General features: G+C 41.3%; 1 protein-coding gene across 2 annotated transcripts in view; it reads right to left on the bottom strand.

The window, feature by feature from the left end:
- Window positions 1-24,873, bottom strand: part of LOC105100277 (histone-arginine methyltransferase CARM1) — a 242,656-nt gene that overhangs the window by 100,887 nt on the left and 116,896 nt on the right. For both annotated transcript variants that reach the window (XM_031449785.2, XM_031449786.2), the window contains exons 3-4: window positions 5,753-5,859; window positions 4,795-4,899 (exon numbers count right to left, since the gene is read on the bottom strand). In XM_031449785.2, coding sequence (XP_031305645.1) covers window positions 4,795-4,899; window positions 5,753-5,859 — 212 coding nt within the window. The remainder of the gene's footprint in view (window positions 1-4,794; window positions 4,900-5,752; window positions 5,860-24,873) is intronic.

The raw sequence follows: 24,873 nt of genomic DNA, 5'->3' as shown, positions 1-24,873 counted from the left end.
CTCATGATGGGATTAGTGCCCTGAGGGGAAGAGACAGAGGAGCGCTTGCTTCCTCTCCCTCTTAGCCATGTGAGGATACAGCAAGAAGGCTGCTGTCTACAAGCCGGGAAACGAACTCTCAGCGGACACAACTCTACAGGCACACTAGACAGGCACACAGATCTCAGACTATGAGAAATCTGTGTTTGCTGTTTATGCAGTCTGTGGTATTTTTGTTAAAGCAGCCTGAACTAAGACAGAAACAGAGTATGGAAAGCTCTTAGCATGGTGACTTCATACAGGAAGTTCCTCAATAAATAATAGCCATTGGTACTGATTCTAAACCCATGCCCTTTCAGGTAGTCAGTTTCAGTGAGAAAGAATACACAAGTTTAGAGAAAAGGTATCCACCTTGGATTCGCAGGAGTTATTCTAGGAGGGTCTTCAGGCTGATGAAGCAAAGAAATAAGGATTTTAAAACATTTTGGATGTGCGCCAGATTTGGTAGATTTGGAGTTAGGGTGACCAACCATCCTGGTTTGTCTGGGGCTGAGGAGATTCCTGGGACACTAAAACTGGTACAATTTACTCTTCCAGTTTTCAGAGCGGAGGGGATATTTACTTTCAGGAATGGGCAGTACTGGAAGCAAGAGAGGTCATCTCCCCCTCCCCTTTTCCTCCTACTAGGGGTGACCCACCTGACTGGTAACACTGGGAAATGGTCTGAGTGCGCACAGCGCTGGCAGCCTGCCTAACCCCTACCCAAGCATGCACTCTTGAGTCCCCCATCTGGAAGCTTGCTGGGCAGACTCTGAATTTGTCTGGGGAGACCCACTGTTCAGCAAGCAAACAAGTGAGTGGAAAAGTTTAGTTCGAGGGGAAAAAAGGGAGTAGGAAGCCTCATTTGGACACAGGTCCAAACTCTGTTCTGCAAACAGCATTACCAACAATAAAGCGGATACTGTGACTTCTACCTGACATCTGTGTCTATTTCTAAATTGGTTCAGAACTCACAGGGGGAGAGGGGTATAATTAATTATCAGTCATGTGATTAATTATCACCTTCATAAACCCCAACAGATGGATGCCTATTTTATTTCATTGGCAGAAAAACCCATTGCAAGCTGGCAAGAAAAAGGTATTTAATAGAAACAAATAGGGTTAGAGGTGGGAGTAACCTTAGCGATGATCTGGTCCACTCTTTGTTTTTACAGATAAAAAGACATACAAATGAAATGGTCAAGTGACATAATCTATGTGAAATTCTGTGAAAAAGCCATCAAATGAACATTATTAGTATGATTAGTAGTTTGGAGAGTAGAGAGTGTAACCAGAATTAAAAACAGGTTATAGATTAAGCAACTTCAGAAGGAGAAAAGTTCTCCCAAATAGAAGTATTACCTCCAGGAAACCTCCTTAAACCAGGGAGAAGCAACCAATAGAGAGCTGAATTTTTTTTAACTGGCAAGAAGCCTGTAAGACACAGGTCAGTGGGGGAGGGTAGAGCTCAGTGGTAGAGCGCATGCTTAGCATGCATGAGGTCCTGGGTTCAATCCCCAGTACCTCTGTTAAAATAAAAAACAAATAAATTAATTAAATAAACCTAATTACCTCCCCTCCCACCAAAACAAACAAAAAAATAAAAAAGACTAAGGTCAGTAAGACTGCTTATCCACAATCTGGAATACCAGGTGAGGTGTCAAAACAAACAAGTTTCCCTCTCTAGCCTCACCTTGCCCACCAACAATAATATAACTTGTCCTCCTCATCAGGAATGTTAATTTCCAAGTCATTAACCAGAAACGCCCCACTGGCAAAGCAAGGGTGCTGGCCCCTCTAGATATATGAGATCCTTTGGTCAAACAGGGCCATTTCTGGTCTTACCTTTGTCTCTTACTGTTACCTTCACCCACCAGAGAACTTATGTTTGGCCTTTTGAAAACATCCAGTTTTGGGAAAGATGAAGAAAGCCCCTTTCACCTTGACTCTCCCACTGAATGAAACCTGGACAGAATACATGGAACAGCTTTGTGAAGACTCTGAAAAGTAAACAGTAGCAGGCAGACTGGGGAAGATGATCAGAATTTGAAATACTACTGATCATATCCCCTTGCCCTCACCCATGGCCTGAACCCAACACGCCAGAAATGGACACCAGGGAACAGGTAAGAGAGCTCCTGGAGACACCCTCCGGTCCGGCTTCAGCTTCAGGAGTGGGAAATCCTGATGCTCAAGGAGAATGTGGAAATCCTGTCTTTCTCTTCCTCTTCTTTGTTCTTCTCCTCTCTTCTCCCTTCTCCTCTTCTTCTTCCCCTCCTTTTTGTCTCTCTCTGAATGGCCGATAACTAGGCTCAGTCAAGGAAGTGCGTGGCAGAGTGAGCTTTCTGGCCAGTCTAAAAAGTGGTCCCACAAAGTACCAGGGAGATCATCAAGAAGATGGAACTGGGCCAAGAAACCCCATCAAGTGTTTTTTAAAAATGAATTCCTGGGCTCACCTTCAAACTGTACTTACATGGATCCAATCTTATTTAGCATATCAAAACTCAGAACTCCTCCTAGGTGCCAGACCCACCACCAGGTGACATGCACATGGGACAGATGCACACAGCACTGCTAAAGCTTTGAAAAGTGAACTGACATGGGAACCAGCGCCCTTAGAAGATCAACTAGTGGCATGGAACTCATAGCTGAACCTTACCAGGCTGAATGAATATGAAAACAAAAACACCAACATTCTCCATAGGCTTTAAGCAAAAGACCCAAAGTTTCAGAACGTGATAATTCAAAATGTACAGAAAACAATCCAAAATTCCTTGGCATATGAAGAATCAGGAAAATATCAATTCTCTGGGAAGGGATAATCAACTCAAGCGAACACAGCAGTGACACAGATGTCAGAATTATCTGACATAAACTTTTAAGTAAGCTATTATAAAAAAGCTCCAACCAGCAATCATGAACGCTAATGAAATCAAGGGGAAAATAGAGTTTCCGTCAATAAATACAGGCTGTCAAGAAAAGCCACATGGAAATTTTGGAACTGAAAAATATAATCACCAAAATAAAAAATCTCTCATGGGCCCAAGAGCAGAATGGACAGGACAGCAGAAAGCAAGCCATGAGCAAATCAACTGCGGGCTGGGGGTCTATTTATCATGACTTTTTCAGGCATCTTCTCTCTACTGCAATTAACTACTGCGGCATAACAAACCCCATCAAAATTTTGTGGCTTACCCTAGAACCGATGTAATATTTCCCCACCTCTGTGGGAGGGTTGGGCAGTTTCTGTGTTTGTCTTGCCTGGACTGCTCATTTCTGCATTCAGCTGGAGGGGTGGGTGGACTGGAAGGTCCAGACTTGTCAGTCTGGCAGTTGGCACTAGCTGTTGACTAGAGGGCCTCACCCAGCTCCACGTGGCCTCTCAACCCCCAGTGGGCTAGTGGGCTTCTTCCCAGTCTGGTGGGCTCAGGGTTCCACAAGGATGAGCCCAGAAGACATGAGGCTCATGAAGGCCTATGCTCTGAAACTCACACAACATCGTATCTGTCATTTTCTATCTATCACAGTCTAACAACAAGGATTGTGCAGAGATAAGGGATATAAAATTAAACTCTCTCTTGATGAAAGGAGCAGCTACACAACTTTGCCAACGGGTGTGGACCCAGGGATGGAGATCCTTGTTTCAATGATCCACCACATCCTTCCTGGGGAATCAATGCTGGAAATCTCAAAGGCCATAGATCTACAATTACTACAGCAGTGGAACAGACTGCAAGGCTCAGACAATCTAGTGTTTTGCCTAAGATCAGACAGCTTGTTAGGGGGAAAAGACGAAACTAGACCCCATGACTGCTGATTCACAGACCAGTCATCTTGTCTCTGACATGAGCTGTGTAGTATTTTGAACACTTTGGCTGTTTAACAGGTAGGAAAGTAACGGACAGCACTTGTACAGTGGGTTGGCAATCATTCATCATTTAGATCCATTTTGAGAAGGAAATAAATGCAGGCACCTGTGGAGTCTATGAAAAAAATGAAGTAAAGTGACACAGTAAGAGCTATTCATTATGCAGCAATAAAGCTCCTAACCTGCTCTAGGCACCGGCACATAGTGCACTCGGTCTCTTGAGTTCCTGGCACTCAAAGCTTAATTTCTTTATTGAGGTAAAATTCATGTAACATAAAATTAACCATTAACCATCTTAAAGTGCACAATACAGTGATATTTGGTACATTCACGATGTTGGGCAACCATTACCTCTATCAAGTTTCAAGACATTTTCATCACCCCCAAAGGCAAGCCTGTATCCATTAAGCAGCCACTACCCATATACCCACTCCCCCAGCCCCTGGGAGCCACCAGTCTGCCTTCTCTCTACAGATTTCTATCCTGGATGTTTCATATAAATGGAATCATATGAGCTTTTACAACTGCCTTCTTTCATTGAGCACGTCTTCATGGTTGATCCACGCTGAAGCAGGTATCAGCATTACATTTCTTTTTATGAATAACAGAAATACAAATAATATTCACAATATTCCATTGTATAGATAGGCCACGATTTGTTTATCTATTCGTTAGTGGATGGGCATTTGGATGGCTTCCACTTTTTGGCGACTGTGAACACTGCTGCTATGAACACTCATGTAAAAATAGTTGTTTGACTACCTGCCTTTAATTATTTTGGGGTATATAGTTAGAAGCAGAACCTCTGGGTCATATGGTAATTCTATCAAAACATAACTTTGATTCGAGTTTTCGACAAGGTTCTTAAAATGGTTTGTTTGAAATTAAGAACCTGCTACCGGCATTACCTTGTCTCTAAAGTCAACATGGTTCTGCAGGACGGCTCTGTGGTAAGTGGCTGTTCTCACAAAGTCTTGCATCATGTTCTGCTGCTGGGAAAGGCAGCCATAAAACTGCAAGGGAAAGAGAAGGAGAGGGAGAGTAAACAAGCCACGAGGCAGTCCCTCCAAGAGCATCTGGCTCTTACAGCCCCCCATGGTCAAGGCAGGCTTGGTCTAACACACTGGGGAGCTGAGGCTCTGAGCAACGGGGGACCTCTCCACACTGGCCTTGTCTGTAAGGCCCAGAGCTCTAAGCAGATTCCAGACTTTCGACTGTTGTTCCATACAATAGATTCAGGCCTAGATCTTATCTAGGTTGGTGCCCAGGGGCCCTTCCCGAAGCAGAGGCTGAGAGAGCACAGATCAAGAATAAAAGAGATGAGAGAGAGAAGGCCAGGGCCAAAAGAGAGGACCCTGATTAGTCCCATCAGCCCAGAGAGAAAGATACAGGTCTTGGGTATAAATCATAGGTGAGGGTGGGTGGGGCAGAAGGCAGGGACAGCGGTAATCCTGGCAAGGAAAGCCAGCTGGGTGACGTGCTGCTTGTAAATCCATGAGCACGGACAGTCAGTAAGAAAGACAATCACTGTAACTGCTAGCATTTGGGAGCATTTTCTTTGGGCCAGGCACCGTGCTAAGTGTTTCACGTATATTCTCTAGTCAAATTACATCACCTCAAAAATTTGATGAATCATGTTCCTCGTCTGAGCAAACTGAGGCTCAGAAAGACACAGCAAGTTGCCCAAGTCCTGACAACTCGATGAGTGACAGAGCGAAGATCCCAGACAGCATTCCGCTGCTGCGGCTGGTCAGAGGATCACACTCTGAAAAACCACCGCACTCTCTTTTCCACCCCTCCCACATATATTCAAGGGTGTGTGTCACCTTGAAACAACTCGATTCCACCTAGGGCAACGTCTCTGACCTGGAAGTATTGGGCCGCAGATGCCTCTTCTGTCCGCTGGCTGAACACCGACTCTTCCTTGTTCTCATTCCGGCATCTTTTCAAGGTATTTGCAAACGCGTTTAATTCTGCCAGGAGGAAAAAAGCAAAGCCGTTTCTACACCTAGGAAACCAGAGAACTCACCACTGCTCTCTTCACAAAATTCCAGCGAGAAAATATTAAGAGATTAAAATGGCGCGTTCGCCCCGGAACACAAGCATGAGAAGGAATGGCAAAGGTGGAAATGGGGACTCCTCTGCATGTGACACCTTATTTACACTCGTCAGACACGTGCACTCAGAAATATCAACTGCGAGAGCAGAATGGAACAGAGTCGGGGCTCACAGGACTCTCCTGGCGCTGTGCTAACAAAGCTCACAGGCTGGTTCTTGGCATGTGCTCAGGGGAAGGTGACTGCAGACAATAAGGAAAATAACATACATGCGAATACAAAATACACATGCACGTAAGTGAGTATATATATAAAATCTCATTCTATTATCACAGTGATAGGGTTTGTTTTTTCACACTTAGTCTTTCTTAGGTGTATAGAGAAAAGATAGAATAATTGGGGATATGTGAATACAAGGGAATGCTTTCTATTATTTGAGGGGAAAAAATACAGAATTGAAAGCTCAAAAAAATCCCGGCAGTGATATTACTAACAAATAACACAGTATGCACAGTTGTTAAAATCTGGGACTTCTGCCTTAGAAATGTCTCTCAAATCCAGCCCAGTGGTCCTCACTGCCTGTGGTCTCGTCCCTCTCCACCGCTGCTGCTATGCCCAGGTCTCCTCCTTAAAGTCCATGCTGGGTCCCTAACACCCACCCAACCTCAGTTCACCTCGAGCTCCAGTCCCTCACGTGCTGTCCACCCCTGTGTGCTCCCCTCCCCGCCCTCTCTTCCTGCACACCCAAGACCTGCACGATGCCCTTACGCTCCCACCAGGCTGAAACCTTACAAATCCCCAGGTCAACCTGGTCCTGGCCTGGCTTCTTGACTTCGAAAGCTCTGTCTCTTCTATTTAGATTACCTTCTGACATCAAACTCCTATTCATCCTCAAAGATTCAGTTCAAACAAGAACTTCCTCACTGCTGTGCTCTGGAACGCTCACAGGCAGAATTAATTGCCGTAATCCACTGGGCCACAACACTGGGTTACACACCAGAATCACCTAGGAAGAATTTTTTTTAATGTATATGCTGGACCTTCATCCTATACTGGGTAATTCAATGTTCTGGTAATGAGAATAAGGCATCTCTGGTTTTTTCAAAAGCCTCCAGTGAGTTTTCATGTGGAACCAGTGACAAGAACCTTTGCTCTAATCTCACACTCCTAGTTCATCATCATATTTCATATTTTACTCAATTTATAAACTTTTAAAAAAATGTCAAGCTTCATCTATATTAAAGTCTTTTAGGGCATGGTTTAGGGATTCAAGCCTCATTTATCCCTAGTCTTCAGAACATAGTGCTAACATAGCAGCCAACCAATAATGGGTCGAAAATGTGAATTCAACAAATATGGGGAAATGACAAATGAACCTGGTGAAACTTTTTCAATTCATCTGGCAATAGGTGAATGGATTAAGGAGATATGATAGATATTATTTCTATTCAATGCAGTATCATTCAGTCCTGAGAAAGAAGGAAATCCTGCCATTTGCAACAACACAGATGAACCCTGATGGCATCATGCTAAGTGAAATAAGCCAGACAGAGGAAGACAAATACTAGATGACATCACTTATATTTGGAATATTTTTTTTAGCAGTCAAATTTATAGAAACAGAGAGTAGAAAAGTGGTTGCCAGGAGCTAAAGTGTGGGGGAAATAGCAAGAGGTTAGCAAAGGGGTAAAAACATTTTCAACTATAAAATGAGTAAGGTCTGAGGGTCTAATGTATAACACTGTGACTACAGTTATTAACACTGTATTGTATAACTGAAATTTGCTAAGAGAAAACTTAAATGTTCTTAGCAAAAAATTAATAACAAAGTAAAATAAAACAAAATAAAATTCTCCAACATACTGAGAAACAAAGAAGATACTGGATAATATTTACCCAGCTCTAGTCTCCGGGCACCTCTCCAGTTCCCTAGAGTTCTCAGAGTTTGCCAGCAGTGGTTTGTGACACCCATCTGTAAGTTCTTTGAGTCCTGGGCATCTCAGTTGTTTGGGCTTTGCAAAGTCAATGGTAAATTCACTGTCCAATAGTCTTTTGAATACTCTTTACAGTTTCAAGTCTCCATCCTTTGGGGAAAATTTGAACTTTAATACAGCCAAAATTTAGTGAATAGGATGTATGGCAAGTTACAAAGTATCATTTTGGGTTTAAAAGCAAGATTTTGATTATAAAGTAACAAGACTAGTCTGCTTGTGTACCTCACCAGCTGTCTTCAAAGGAAAACGTAAAAGAGAAGCTCCAACGAAGTTTTGTTTTACACCAGCATTCATGCAATACATAAATAGCCTTCCAAAATTGATACTAATTTGGATAGATCAACTCTGTATTTGCTATTAAGAAAACAAATCTTATTACACTATAGACACTATAATCACAAGTCTATAATCCTGATGCAGAGACCATATTTGACAAAGCAAAAATCAAGGTCTCTAATTTGACAGGTTTGAGATGAATTTATAGGATTTGGGAAATCAGGAGTCAGATCTTGGTAAGTCCAGGAATCTGCATCAATTAACTTCTGTCTATTGTGAATACTGTCACAATGGCTACCAAAAGAATGTTCTCTTCACAAGTCACCTTTACCTTTATCTTAACAATTAAATAAATATGTGTAAACAAAGGAAATGTCTGTGTTTTCATATGACGTATAAAGATACAAGAAAACCCACCACACTTTAAAAAAGGAAAAGAAATTTAATTCAAGAGAGCCCAGAGGCAGCTCTGCAGCAGTATCTTGAGTTTGATTTTTTTAAAAAAAACCACACCATGATTATCACATTGTCAGTTGCAGATTTGGTGGTATAATTTTGGGACATGTGGCCAGAACAGCTGAGGCAGTCAGACAGGTATTACCCTTTCCTGGCACAGAAAGATGCTAGCATCTTGGTAAATAAATTCTGTATGGCAAGCACCACAGACAGTATCACTTGTAAATAGCAGCTATTTAAGAGAAGCAAGCAAACAAAAACAGATCCCTTCAATCTGGTCTTTTTAGGAGTAACAGAACAAAAAGGAAATGGTGTGTCTGAGTAGTCTTCACTGATCCATGACTATAACAACACGCTAAAATTGAAAGTAATGGTTTCTTTAAAAAGAACCTAAATCAAGCCTGAGAATCAAAAGAAAATAATTAGAATCATGGCCGAGGCATGGAACTGCCATGTCCTTGGTTAACAGCTATAGGACAGAGAAAATTACATCTATGTATTGTGGTGAAAAACAACAAAACATGATGGTTTACAGCCAGAGTGGTTACAATGCCCGTTCCACCAGGCCATCCTCTTTGGAAATAGTACGGATAAATGTGTCCTCTGAAAGGAGTTCTCATTTTACTCATAATCCATGCTGTGTCCAAGGGACCTGGCTTTTACTAGTAACTGAGGGTGTTTCCCCATCCTTCTCCACTCTGCCCTCAGACTTCTAGGAAATACCCCACAGGGACCTCCTTATTCCAGAGCAGTGGTTCTGACCCAGATCCTCCCACCTTTCCTGCCCTAAGCAGTTAAGGGAGACAATATGCAAATGTGAGCATCCATTCAGATTTTATTATGTTCTCAACAGTTGGCCTTTCTTCACTCTCCTCTGGGAGCCATCCTGGCTCTACAGAATTAATGGCATCTTTCAAACAAATGGTACCTGCAGATCAAAAGGCTTTGCTATCCAAAAAAATGTACTCCTTGCCAAAATGCTTTTCAAAGGCAAAATTACCTGCAGGATTTAAAGATCCCTTCACTACTCTTACCAAAAGTCTCTCCCTCTAGTTTGGAGAACAGAGGAAGAGAAGCAGATGGATTACTATTATTGCATCTTATTTTGGATTCTCCAATGAGCATTGCCATAGTCTGAATGTTTGTCCCCCCAAAATCCTATTTTGAAACCTAATCCCCAATGTCATGGTAGTTAGAGGGTAGAGCCTTTGGGAAGTGATTAGATATAGATTCTCTGAGTGACCCCAATAGATACCATTGTTATAAGACACTGTAGGTTTCTTTGCATACATGAGAAAACCAGAAAAACAGACAGCTTCACCAAACTTCAAGCTAAATTCTTCAAGCTAGTGCTTTTTGGTCCTCTTTAAAATAAATTTGTTAGCATTCTTTGAAAGCAATTGCCAATCAACCTCTCTTAAAATAAAGACACAAGCTCTAAGAAATCAAATGTATTATTCGGTTTTGGCCTCCTCTCAAAGTCTTACAATTGGCAACCAAACCTACAATTCATCATCTATGTAATACTTAACTAAAATTATTTTTGTACAACCAAAACATTTGTACAAAGCACTGGGAAGGGCTATTTGGGAGTATTTTGTACATCTGTCGTAACTCTAAACATTAAGAATCTTACGTAAAAATAATTGGATGACAACTCTCATCAAATTTCATAGGCAATCCAAATGCATTTCTTAAAAACCAATTAAACACTTTCTGAGATGACCAGCAGTGACCTGAACATTAGTAAAATAGTGAGCTCCACCATTTGTTTTCACATTTGTAAGGAGAGTTTATTTGTCCAAATATTGAGCCAGTTCCCTGATCCCTATGGGATCCTCGTGCACTTGCCCTAACTCTCCACCCATCGGCAAGGAAAGACCAAGGGCTGAGAACTGTGTGGTCTCCAATAAGCGGATCGATCAGAGGTCAGTCTTGGAGAGAAGGGTAAGTGATTGAGCCAAAGCAGAAACAAGATTCTAAGGAAAGGGTATCAGTGAGAACCCTTTCATTGGCAAGAGATGGAAACTCAAATCAGTTTAACTGAAATAGGAATTTTATGGCTCACAAAACTGAAAAATCCAGGATTAAAATTCCATTTTCAAGTATGGTTGTGTCCAGGAGCTCAAATGATTTTAAGACCCTCTCTCACTCGCTCAGTCTGTATTTCTCTGTTTTAGCTTTATGTTCAGTCGGGCTTCCCCTCCCACAGGGCAAGATGACTATCATTCTCTCCAGCACAACACTGCTACTGGCTCGGCAAGCCCGGTCTTTCTAAAATGTTCTGATAAAAGCTCCAGATTGAGTCTTATTGAACCAAGTTAAAGACCTATCTCTGAATCAATTGCTATGGGCAGGGATCAATTGACCAGACTCGAGTCAGCCTGATCAAATTCCAAAGGAAAACTGGGCTTCTGTTATCAGAAGAAAGGAGAGTAGATTAAAGGTAGGCTAAACCACAGGTGACCACTGCTGAAAGGTAGATAGAAGACTTACAGACTAAGTTGAAATTCAGAGAAAATATATATGCTTCAGGAGGCAAACTGGAGGATGACAAGCCATGGAAAAGACATTAAATCTCTTGACTTCAGAAATCTTTGAACTGGGGCTAACTTAAAACCAGCTTTGCACTCAGAGTAGGTTGCTGTTGTGAAAGGCCACTACCAAGCAACTGAGGTAGCATTTCTGGTCCTATATAACATGTGGAACCCCTGACACTGTCATAGTTACTAGCTCTATTTTCCTGTCCCCCTCCCTAAGAGTATCTGGCCCCTTTCATAGCTCCTGATGTTCTAGTTGCACTGTTGGATCCCATAGCTTATCCAGTAGACTAGCTAAGAATGCGCTGCTGACCAAAGGGTCACTCAGCCTGGACCGAGAGACCCCCTGACGCTAATAAACAGGGATGGGCTCTGGGGCTCCAAAGGGGGCTGATCCTACATCTTGGTTTACCTGGGACATCCCAATTTATGCCTGCTATCCTGGGGAGGTTACTGATCGCATTCCCTCCCACCCTCACAAGAGTCCTGGTTGGGATGATAAATTCCTGAGTCACTGGCGCTCTAAGATGATGTAGTCTTAGGGGAGGTAGCCAGGCTGGGTCAAGTACAAGAGGGAAGAGGGAGCTGGGAGAGATGATGACACAGAAAGACACAGATGGGGGAAACCATGCAAAGAATGCCTGTTTCTCCATGTGGTTCCTGTACACCTGTCCCTCTGCCTTAATATTATGAGATATTTCCTTATAGTAACTTTCCCTTTTTGTCCTGAGCTGCTTTGTACAGGTAGTCTTGACTAGAATAGAAATTCCCCCACTTTACAGCTGTGTTTTTTGGTTTTTGCTTTTCTCTGAGTCATTTCCAGTTTACTCAGATTTACTGAGAGTTTTTTTTTTTTGGTTTGGGTTTGCTTTGGTTTTACTACCAATTTTATATATTTTTATGTTGTAATTATTTCAAGTTTTTTTTTTTTAATCTACACCATACTTTTCTCTACCCTAGAGGTGAACAGTCTAGTGGCAATTGTGCTCATTTCTACCATTATGTTTTAATCCATCAGGGAAGACCCTCCCATACACATAGTACTTAAGATTAAGACTGAATTCCACAAAACCACCTAGTCATTTGAAGATCATCAGACTTGCAGAAAGCCAAGCAGTACCTCAGTTCACGAAATGAGGCCGGAATGCACCTCCCGGAGCACTCAGCATATATTCACAGAGGCACTAATTTATTTACGTGGCAGCACGAGCGATTATTCAATTAGTCCTCACAGCTTCCCAAGGCCTTTGCGTGCCTCCCAGCAAGCAAAGCAGCACAGGTGAACACCAAACAGGTGGTATCAAGGCACGTTTCCAATTTGATTAGATTTATAGTCTTTAAAATGATGTTTAACAACTTAAATCAACATTTTTACAGCTGCCTAGTCCCTACTCCCTATATTCCCAGAACAGTTAACTTTGGTAAGCATGACATAACCCAACATCAAACTTAAAAACCTGAAATAATAGCCTGTACCTTCAGTACACAATGTTGGGGCACTTCACTTTGCCAAGTGAAAACTTAGCATAGTAGAGAGACATGGAAATCTCTCTGGGCTTTCTCTTCCATATTATCTATAAACAAACGAGACAAAAATACCCATAAACTCAGTTAAGAAATTCTGTCCCTGTTGCAAGGCTAAGGAAAGAAAGTACTTTGTACCTGGCAGCCTTGGGATTTCAAGTCACATTAGAAAAACACAGTTTCAGATGACAAGTAGCATCTTTGGGCTTTGCAAGATGACTTTCATGATCTGGCTCAATTTCCGCTCAGCCATGGCCTGTACAGTAACACTACATGTAACACTCCCCAGAAGTTAATCTTGCCTTCATATTTCAGAAAACAAAATGTTCCTAGTGTAGTTTCTCAATGACATGAATCTAAAACTGGCTAAAAGCATGGATGTGCATTTGTCTTCTTAGCTCAATCTCTTTGCTTTTACCCTCTTTTCGCTTTCACATTTATACAGCTGGTCCACTGGGTGAAAAATGACTGGGCAGAGGCTAAATCCAGCCCACAGGCATTTTAAAAACTGACCATCATGTGTCTTAAAAAAAAATCTCATAGGAAATGTGAATTTCTGGCTAAAATTGCACAGCAGGGTACCCCCGGGTCTGCCTTTCTCTCTGGCAACAATCACATGAAAGAAGTAGCTGCTGCCATCCTTTGAATGAATATGAGATCCCCAGCTCACCACAGCTGCTACCATACTGTCTCATTTGCAACCAGCCAATTCATGCATTTCCATGACTTACCTGGGCCCTGTAGGCATTTGAGTCTGTGCTCTCATATCCCCAAGAGTCTGTTACAAAACTTAGTGGACAGGGGGTCTGCAACTTAAAACATCAACCAGGTCCTATTAATTTCTAAGCATTATGAATTATAAAAGCTAAAGAAAATGATAGCCAAACACACTTTCTCATGCTGCCTTTTCAACCAATTGTTAGTTTAATTCTGAGTTTATAGAAAAAGTTGCTGAGTCCTTGGCAATGATTTTATTTGGCTATTTTGTACAGACACTCATTAAGGCAGATTCAAACTCTAATTCTAGAGCTGATAAGTTCTGGTAAATTGGTCATTATCATTCCCAAACAACCTATTTTCAAATGAATATGGTACTGCCAACTGACCTACAGTGTGCTTTCAGCAGTGAAGATGAGTTTTCATTAGACCATCCACCTCCCCCAACCTTCCCCTATAATTAGAGATGATCTTGGGGACTCAACAGTTTTACATCTACAGTTGAAGAGCATTCCACTCAGGAAGGAAGGCAATAGCATGCACCGATTTATCAACCCCTTAACTGATCCAACCATCTACTTTGAAGACAAGCAACCAGTGAATTTAGAAATAGTTAAATAAATAGTTGAATAAATGTTTCTTGGTTGACATCCACCTGCACTTTCCTCATATGGAACGGTGGATAACATCAACCCAAAGTCAGGAGAATTAAATCCAGGGATATTGGTTATCATTCAGTTTCTTCATAACTACAACTGGCAGGCAATTCTTTTTAGATGTGGGGCTTACCTGAAGCTTTGACTGCATACCAGGTCTAGAACGAGCATTGAGTTTGAACCCCTGATACTCTATTAGAAAGACTGCTCCAAATCTTATTAGGGGTCCATTTGAAAATGCCAAGGGAAACTTTGCTTGGCATTCTGCCCATCTACCACTGATCTGCCCCTTATGGACACTTGGAATCTTGTAAATGAACAGCATTTCCTCTTTCGCTTGGGTGCCAGGATGCTCAGAGCCAAAATCATGTGCTGACAGTAAAATTTATGGGTCCTATAATATGCAGATTTTTGTTTTAATTTACTCTTGGCCTCAGTCTTCCTATATTTTCACTGATCTTTAAATTTATCTACTTATATTTTATTACATAAATATGTGAGGAAACTCAACTTCTCTCTGGAAAAAAAAATGGGAGATGAATGCATGGATGGATGATGCATAAAAAGATTGATTTATTGCCTTCATCATTGCTATATGAAGATTGAACAAAGACTGGTTAAATCATTCTGCAACTTTCTGCCTCACTTCGCACACAATAACCCACCCTGCTCTACACAGCAAATGCAAGGACTTTGGAAGCAACAGCGTTGGTCCCATATGCTGAAAGCAGATGGGATCTGCACTGTCTTCACAGTAGCAGCTGTCCAGGAACCAAAGTGAAGAGGAGGAGGCTGGGGGAAAGAGCATGAGGGGGAAAGAAACATAAAAGAGCAATCAGGAGCAGAGAGAGAGATACTTCCTGTTACCAGTCTCAGCCATGGTTAAAAAGCAAGCATACATTTATGAACTGCTCTATTTGATAACGTTTTCACATTTATGGCATCACTTAATTCAATCCCCACTGCCAAGAGGTATTATGATCCCCACTGTACAGATGAAGGAGAGATACAGACACAGTATACTCTGAGTCAAATTAGCAAGGTCAATCTTCATTCCATTACTACTATCTGCCTTCCAGAAAGTGGGAAATTCTAAAATATAGGAAATCCTAGAGAGGCATGTTCTACATTGGAAGAAGCTGTCTTTGTTTCTTTTTTTCCCAGCCATCCTCAATCAGTACAAGACAAAAGTTAAGATGTAACATATAGATGTAATATAAATAAGAGGGAAATGACTTCAGCTGCAGCCAGAGACACTGGCTAGACAGGGAAATGCTTTTGATTCCAAGTGTTACAGAATCATGACAGCGAAAGGCTCTCAGTGTATAAATGGATAATTTTCTTATTTGGGGATATTACTTTAAAGATTAGCTAATTATTATTCTAGGTCAGCAAATCTTTGCCAAAATGAATTTACTCTAGCTGATCTCTCACTGTCCTTGTAAACCAGGTAACTATCAATATACCAGGTGTCAACATCAAAGTTAGAGTGATGTCAGCATCGTAGCTGAATACAATGCCCTTTGTTCCTGTACCCACCCTCCCAACAACAGTTTGGTATCCATCCATGGACAAAAGTGCCTTTGTGGGAGCTGGAGGATCTGGTACCCACACACCAAGAGACCCAGGTGGAGTCTCATCCACACGTGTGTCGGGTAACAGCTACACAGGTCTTGGTTCCAGCTGTGAACCCTGAGTGACCCATGAATTGGCTCCAGCTCCTCTTAGTCTTGGAGGCCCTGGAAAACAACATCTTAGACAATCAGCCATAGACAAGATGTCCTTTGTAGAAGTCCAGGTTTCCAACAGATAAGTGCCAGCACATCAACAGAGCAAAAAATATAAATTTGGACACATTGGAGGGGTAAGAGTAACATTTTAACTTTACTTAAAGTACACCTCCCCCAGGGCAGCACAGCTTATTAGGGCCAAGAGAGACCTTGCTTGTGATTTCTACCATGGAGGAAAATGAGAGTATGTGAGTAAGTGCCCAGCTTCCCCAGCTGTGCAGGATGCTGCCAAAGAGGCTCATTTCTCTCGTGTCCCATCCACAGTATTGAATCATAAGCTGCATGTACTGTGGGTGTGGGGGAGACTGGGAGAGCGGCAGATACGACTCTCAGAGGGCATTAAACGAATAAGAATCCTACTAACTGCACTGTGAACTCTATCAAGAAGCTCACCAACAAGCCACTGGGGACACCTCACCTGTGGATCTCCCCAGCTGGCTCATGGGCATCCCTAATGCACTGTGTGCCTCACCCACACAAACCTCCGCCCAGTGGCCAGCTCTCTACGCAAGCTCCCACTGAGGCAGTGAGAGCAAACTCTGGAAAATAGCTAGTGAGTATATGTACAGATAGCCAGCCTAAATCTGCAGGTCAGGGAGAAACCCCAAATTTAAGCTTTACATAACCTTTGGGAAAACCAAGGGAGACTGTCAGCACTCAGCCTAGAGCACTGCAGGCTCAAAAGAAGGCATGCAAACTTAAGAGTTCTGCCACAAGAGGGAGTAAGAAACACGCAGTAGGGGCATCCACAGCAGGTCTGAGAAAGCCTCAAAACCCTCAGCAGGGCAGATAGAAGGTACCGTAAGTAAGTAAGGACTGGAGGAATTTATGCTACTTCTAACGTGAAGACAGCCACACAAATTTCAAAGAACATGAAAAATCAAGGAAACATGACATCACCAAAGGATAACAATAATCTTCTAGTAACCAAGCAAAAAGACATGGAGATTTGTGATTTACTCAGTAAGTAATTTAAAATAGCTGTTTTATGGAAACTGGATGCACTATAAGAAAACACAAAAATACAATTCAACAAAACCAGGAAACTTTTTTCTACACAAACAAAGTGAGAAATTTTTAAATAAGATAAATCATAAAAAAAAGAAACAAACTCTAGAGCTGAAGAATACAATAAATTTAAAAATTTAAAATGCAATAGAGAATCAGCATCAGAATGGATCAAGCAGAAGAAAGAAGTTGTGAGTTAGAAGACAGGACCTTTAATCCAGTCAGAACCGAACACAGCATATGTGATCTACAGGATATCATAAAAGGAAACAATTTGCAAATTCCTGGAGTTCCAGAAGGAAAAGAGGAGTAAAGAGGGGGCAGAAAGCTTCTCTAAAGAAATTGTGGCTGGGAATTTCCACAATCTGCAGAGAAATTTGAGTATCTAAGTTCATAAAGTTAATACTTCTCTAAACAAACTAAGAGATCTTCCCCAACACACATTATAATAAAACTGTCAAAGACCGAAGACAAAAAGAGAATTTTAAAAGCAGGAAAAGAAAAGAAGCTTGTAACTTGCAAGGGAACTCCCACTAGAGTATCATCAGATTTCTCAGCAGAAACCTTACAAGCCAGGAAAGAGTGTGACAATGTATTTAAAGTGCTGAAAGGAAAAATTACTAACCAAGACTACCTTATCTGGCAATAGTATTCTTCAGAAATGAAGGAGAGATAAAGACTTACTAGATAACCAAAAGCTGAGAGAGTTCTTCATTGCTAGGCTTCCAAGTTCTTTCAGATAAAATGAAGGGACACTATTAGTAACGTAAAAACATATGAAAATATACAAGGAAGGAAGGAATAAAAGGCATACAATTTATAAAGGAAGAAGTCGACTGTCTTTGTTTGCAATTAATATGATCTTATATATAGAAAATTCTAAACTCCACCAAAACATTGTTAGAACTAATCAACCAATTCAGTAAAGTTGCAGGATACAAAATCAACACACAAAAATTTGTTGCATTTCTATACATTACAATGAAATATTTGGAAAAGAAATTAAGAAAACAAACTCATTTTACAATAGCATTAGAAGCAATAAAATACTTAGGAATAAATTTAACCAAGGAGGTGAAAGATCTATTTACTGAAAACTTTAAGACATTGATGGAAGAAACTGAAGATGATACATTAATGGAAATATATCTATATCTATAGATGTTCATGGTTCAGAAGAATTAATATTGTTAAAATGTCAATACTCCCCAAACTTATCTACAGACTCAGTGCAATCTCTATCAAGATTTCAACGGCATTTTTCACATAAATAGAACAATTCTAACATTTGTATGGCACCACACAAGACCCTGAATAGCAGAAGAAATTCTGACAATGAAGAAAAAGGCTGGAGACATCACACTTGCTGATTTAAAATATACTAACGAAAACAATATGGTACTGGCACTAAAATATACACATATATCAACAGAGTAGAATTGAGAGCCCCAAAATAAATCTTCACATTTACAGTGAATTAATATTTGATAGGGAAGCCAAAAATAATCAATGGGTAAATGATAAACTCTTCAAAAAATGGTGTTGGGAAAACTGGATAACCACATGCAGAAGAATGTGATTGGACCCCTATCTTACACCACTTAAAAATTTAACTCAAAATGGATTATAGAGTTAAATGCAAGAAATGAAACCATAAAACTTCTTGAAGGAAACAAGAAAAAACTCCTTGACGTTGGTCTTGGTAATGATTTGTTTGATACGACACCAAAACAAAAATAAACAAGTGGTACTACATCAAAAAGCTTCTGTACAGAAAAGAAACAACCAACAAATGAAAAGACAACCTATGTAATGGAAGAAAATACTTGCAAATTATTTATCTAATACGGGGTTAATAACTAAAATGTGTTTGGAACTCATATGACTCAATAGAAAAAAAACCAAACTGATGAAAAAATGAGCAGGTAGCCTGAAAAGACATTTTTCCAAAGAAGATATACAGATGGCCAAAAAGGCTCAACATCACTAATCATCAGGGAAATGCAAATGAAAACCACAATGAGCTATCTATCACCTTACACCTGTTAGAATGGCTATCACCTAAAGGACAAGAGATAAGTGCTGGTGAGGATGTGGAGAAAAGGGAACTCTTATACACTGTTAGTGGGAATGTAAGTTGGTCGACCACTATGGAAAACACTATGGAAGTTACTCAAAAAATTAAAAATAGAACTACCATATGATCTAGCAATCCTACTTTGGGCATATATCCAAAGGAAAGGAAATTACTATCTCAGTTATCTGCACTCCCACGTTCACTGCAGCATTATTCACAATAGCCAAGAAATGAAAACAATCTAAGTGTCTGTCTACAGATGAATGGATAAAAAAAGATGTGTCATATATATTGAATGGAATATCATTCAGCCATGAGAGAGAAGGAAATCTTGCCATTTACAAGAACATGGATATACCCTGAGGGCATTATAGTAAGAAAAATAAGTCAAAGAGAGAAAGACAAATACTGTATGATATCACTTATATGTGGAATCTTATAAAAGCTAAACTCATACAAACAGAGTAGAGTGGTGGTTGTAAGGGGCTCGGGGCGAGGGAAATGGAGATATGTTAGTGAATGGTACAAACCTCCAGTTATAAAACGAATAAATGCTGGAGATCTAATGTACAGAACAGTGATTATAGTTAATAATACAGTATTATATACTTGAAATTGCAAAGAGGGCAGACCCTAAATGTTCTCACCACAAATAACAGATGGTAATTATTTGAGGGGATGGAGGTGTTGAGTAACCCTACTGAGGCAATCATTTCACAATATGTAAGTATATCAAATAAACACACCGTACACCTGAAAAGTTACATGGTGTTATATGTCAACTATATTTTGATAAAGCAAGAAAGAAACAAAAAACATCAAATTGATAAAATACTGCATTTTAAAATTGTTTAAAAATCTGTCTTGTCTACACACAGGTACATACACACACACCTAGAGGACCTTAATTAATCCCAAGAGGTATAGTATAGAAGTACACGGTGTAGATGCCAAGAGCTCAGACTCAAATTAGCCTGTCTGGCATCCAACTCTGACTCTATTATTTGCTATTGTGTGACCTTAGACATGTTACTTAAAGGTGTGCATCCATTTTGTCCTTTGTAAAATGAGAATGATAATAGTACACATCCCCTAGGGTTGTTGAATATAGATATACACACATATTTATATTTACTTACATATGTATATACACTTATATGTATATTTACACATATATGTCATATACTAAGTATTCAGGGTTAGTTCAGGTTGGAAGTTAATTTATTTTTCTAAAGGAAAATGAGTAGGCACAGGTGTGAACTTTATCCAAGTGGCCCCTAGGCCTCCTCTCTACTGGGGAATTGTTTCTTTTGCAATTACTCAAGGGTAGGATGGCCCTTTCTGAGTTTTTTCTTTAAAGGTCTAGCATTGAAATTCATTCCAGTACTATGGAAGGAAGCCAAGACAGTCAGCTTTTCTTGGAAGGCTGCATGCCTCAGAACAACCTAAGCCAAGGGGGCTCGAGTGCTGGCAGCTCCTTATTAAAAAGCATTTATTGATCACCTGATGTGTGCTGGGCACAGAACAAGAGGGCAATGTGGGGGGAAAAATTAGAAATGAGGTTCCCACCCTAAAGGAATATGTAACTAGACACACACACAAGAAAGCACTACTACGAAGCAATGCACTGTTATACACAAAATGATATAGGATAATTAATATTCAAAAATCCAAGGCGATCAAGAGCTGTGTATTCATCCCAACAGGGAAGGCTGCCTAGAGGAGGCTAAAGGTGAGCCGAGAAATTCGGGCAGGCAGAGAGGAAGGAGGAGGGGAATGGCCTGAAGCAAAGCTCCTAGCAGGGAGATTTTTGAGCCTGATGTGCAGGTGGGGAAGTGGCTTAATTTTCTTTGTTGAGGGGGCAACATATGGAGTCACAAAGAAAATTAAAACTGGACAGAAAGGCTACTTGGTGATGTACTGTTCAGTGTGAGGTTAGACTTGTCATCTTAAGCAATGCGTAGCCTGTGTGGATTTTTGAGGAAGGTCTGACGACAATTTTAGCAGTTTTCTTTGCATCGAGCTTTGGTCCTGCCATGGATATCACTGCTGACTTTTTGATCAGTTCCATCAACATTCATTAGGTTGCCACCTGCATGAGGGAAGGAAGACTGTTTCTGGCCTGCTCAACATTGTCCAGAACAAGGGTTGAACACTGTAGGAGTCAATCACTACTACGGTGAGCAAGTAAAAATTTCCTGTTTGATAATTTAATGAGTTAATATATGTAAAGTGCTTAAGAGAGTGCCTAGCACAAAAGCAGCTCTACAAAAGTACTGCTAGTCCCCCTCTCTCCTCTTCTTCCTCTTCATCCTTCCCCTTCTACGCATCATAGCCTCGATGAGTCCTGTCCACTGGGCCAGGGTAGCAGAGTATCGCTATGCAGGTTGTGCACTACACAAAATATTCACATAGACTATGAAAAGAGTAGTGTTGTCTGGATTGCTTTACATGACAGCCCTGCACAGGTAAGCTTTCCAAGTCATATTCAAACTGGACGCTCCTTTCATACTTTAAAATTCTAGAATATTCTCAAAAACCCTTCCTACCATTACAGCAGAAGGCAGATTAAAGAGCGGACAGAGTAGAAAGAAACCATAACAGTGTAAAAACGAAAGAAGTCATTCCCAAGGTAACCAGCAGAGGCAGCAGGCATCTTTTAAGTACATCCAAAGAAAAGGACCCTCCTAAAGAGTTTGCAAAAAGGAAGAATGGGAAGATCGCTGCTTTAAAGGCTTGAACATGAGTAACTGCAGTCAAACACAGAGAGAAAACGCTGCTATTGGTATAAAACATCTGATTCAAGAGTGTGTGAGGTCAACTTGGGAAGGAACAGCACAGGATGTGAGCAACATGGAACACAAAAGGATTTAGGAGGACCTCAGGAAGCACAGTGAAAAGGATCTGGACTGTTGCTAAGAGATTTCCCAGTTCTTTCTGGAGGTGGGATCACCTGTTAGGATGTGAATATAGTACTTATTATTATAGTCTCAGAAGTGTATGTGATTCATTTGTTGCATAAAAGAAAACAACTTAGAAAGATATATGCTGTTAACACCATGTGGAGGTTTTAGTTATTCATGACAGGTCACTCTGTATTACTTAAAAAATTATTTTTTTTGTTGAAGTATAGTCAGTTTACAATGTTGTGTTAATTTCTGGTGTACAGTATAGTGATTCAGTTTTACGTATATATTTCTTTTCATATTCTTTTTCATTATAGGTTATTACAAGGTATTGAATATAGTTCCCTGTGCTATATAGTGTTACTATTTGTTTTTAAGGGCTTACTTAAAGAAATTCCTTAACTAAGGATAGGAATAGGTGGTCCCCAGGTGATAAGCCCAGTTAGGATTCTAGTTGGTGGCTAGATTGGTCAGCACAAGTACTCTTACAAAGAGGTAAGGGAAAGATTGGTTTTTAAGTGGAAGCTGAAATAATGCAAACACCTCAAAGGTCAGTAACTATACATCTCACCTTGCTTGCAAAATGACTTATTGGCAAATGGTGTGCATTTTATTAGAATGACTTCCATGTAACAGAAATTTACCAATGACAAGTTGCTAGCTGCCAAAACTCAACTGGGCTACATTGCAAAGGATGGCAAGTGGAAGCTCTACCTCTGTGGCTGCTGAGGGACTGTGAGCAGAGGGAATAGCGGGGGTGCTGGGGAGGCTGGACTTCGATGCTGCAGCACCGCTGTGGCTGGCAGGGGACTGACAGAGGTACAGGGATTGGCCTCGCTGTGGCAGTCCCAGTTGGGTTTGCTCTTTCTTTGAGCGAACACCCTGAGCTTTCCAAAGCCCCTAGAAGCAGCAATGCAAACATCGAGATGACAAACTGCCCCTGCTGTGCCTCTCTTACAGCTATGATCACTCTGCCGAGTGCGACAGTTACCAGGGCACACGGCCACCTCCCTGCTGGACTCCTAGCTCCTGGAGAGTGCAGCTGTGTCTGGCTCATTTTGGATCTCCTGTAGTGACTAGCCCAGCACTGGGCCCGTGGAGGACGCTTACGGTGTGCTGGGCTATGTACACTCTGCCCATTATCTCATTTCATCAGCCAGCAGTCCTCTCCAGCATGTACTGGGATTATCCCCATTTCACAGTGAAGAAACTGAACCTCAGAAGGATGCAGTAACTGCTGGTAAGTTACACGGCTGACCGGCGAAAGTGCAAGACTTGCACCAGAAGAAGTCATGCTTTTAGCTACCATATTGTCCTTCCTTTCCTAGGGACTGGCAAACTGACCCACGGGCCAAGTTCAGCCTCTGGCCTATTTCTGTACCAGCCACAAGCTAAGAATAGTTATACGTTTTCACACAGTTTTAAACAAACCAAAGCAAGAATATTTTGTGAAAGATGAAAATTACATGAAATTCAAACTTCAGTGTCCATAAATGACGTTTAATTGGGGAACAGCCACCTTCGTTCTCCTATATATTGGTTACGGCTGCTTCCACACCACAATGGCAGAGTTGAGTAGCAGTGACAAAGGTCATATGGCCCAGGAAACCTAGAATACTGAGTAGCTGGCCATTTACAGAAAAAGTTTCCTCACTTCATCTCTAGGTACAGAGCTAAGCAGGAGACACACTTCTCTGCCCAGCTGTTCAGGCACACTGGCACACAAAGTCAGAAAAATCATGGAGCGTTAAGTATCCGGTCAGCTCAGAAGCACTATCTGAAGGCCATGGCTGCAACTTGGCCACACCTGGAACAGGGAAGCAGGCACAAGGCACTTGGCTCAGAACCATCTGCGGGCAGAGGATGTACTGCTGACGGTAGTTCTGAAGGTCAATGAGGATGCTCAATAAACCACTGACTGGCTGGGCCAACTTGCAAGTAATAAGGATCTTGCAGAAGACTGAGCTGTGCAGATGATAATGAAAATCACATTTAGCCTTGAATGAGCAACTTCCTCTCCTGCTGAGCTCTCTGTAGAGATGCCAACAAGTTTAGGAACTGACAGATTTGAGTATCACCATCCTAAGCTAGAGATGCTAATTGAGCAGTGACATAGCCAGGGGGCAGACAGCAGGACGGGAGAAGGGCAAGCCAGATGCCTGCCGCAATCCTGTACCTGCGGGATGAGAAGAGCCTGGATGAACCTTCTCTGTACACAGCCAGGAGAACTGTGGAAGCAGCCAGAGGGAGCCCTAAAGGCAAGAATCCAGATCTGGGGTGGGGGGCGCAGGAGCGGGGAGGAGGTGGTCATCACTTGACCCTATGTTTTATGGGCCTCCTGCCAGATGTTCCAGGTAAGGCCTGGGACAAAGTGGTCACCACACCAGATCTTACTAGATACCTCAATACAGGACGCATCCTTGACTGTGACTTGGTACTTCAAGGTCACTGTTCTGCCTGGCAGCTATCCTGAAAAAGTGTAGTAACAGGAGGGGGATATTAACAGTAACCACATCTTCAGAAAACAAAGTGGTACAATAAATAAAGCATAGGCTTTCAGGCCAGAATCCCTGGGCTTCAGTTTTGTCTGTCATCAGTACTCCCTGCATGATCCTTATCAGATAACTTAATTTTTCAGATTTCTGGTAAACTCCTCTGCAAAATGAATCAATAGTTAATTAATGTGTTATAAATCCTATATAAGTCAGAATTAGGTTTGTCTGCATATAACGAAAAACTCAAATAATAGTGACTTAAATGATAGAGTGATTTATTTTTCTCTCATATAAAATGAGTCCAGAAAAGACAGTTCAAGGCTGGTGCAGCAGCTCTACAGTCATACAAACACAAACGACATCAACTAATCCTTCTCCTCTAATGTGCTTAGAACATACTTTCCATCCTCAGGGTGCCTCACTGTCAAAAATGACTGCTGCAACTCCAGAAATCAAGTCTACACTCCTGGCAGCAAGAAGCTGGAAGGGGC

This window comes from Camelus dromedarius, chromosome 10 (genome assembly GCF_036321535.1).
Source record: "Camelus dromedarius isolate mCamDro1 chromosome 10, mCamDro1.pat, whole genome shotgun sequence".
Taxonomy (NCBI): Eukaryota; Metazoa; Chordata; class Mammalia; order Artiodactyla; family Camelidae; genus Camelus; species Camelus dromedarius.
This window is presented reverse-complemented; position numbering and strand designations above follow the sequence as displayed.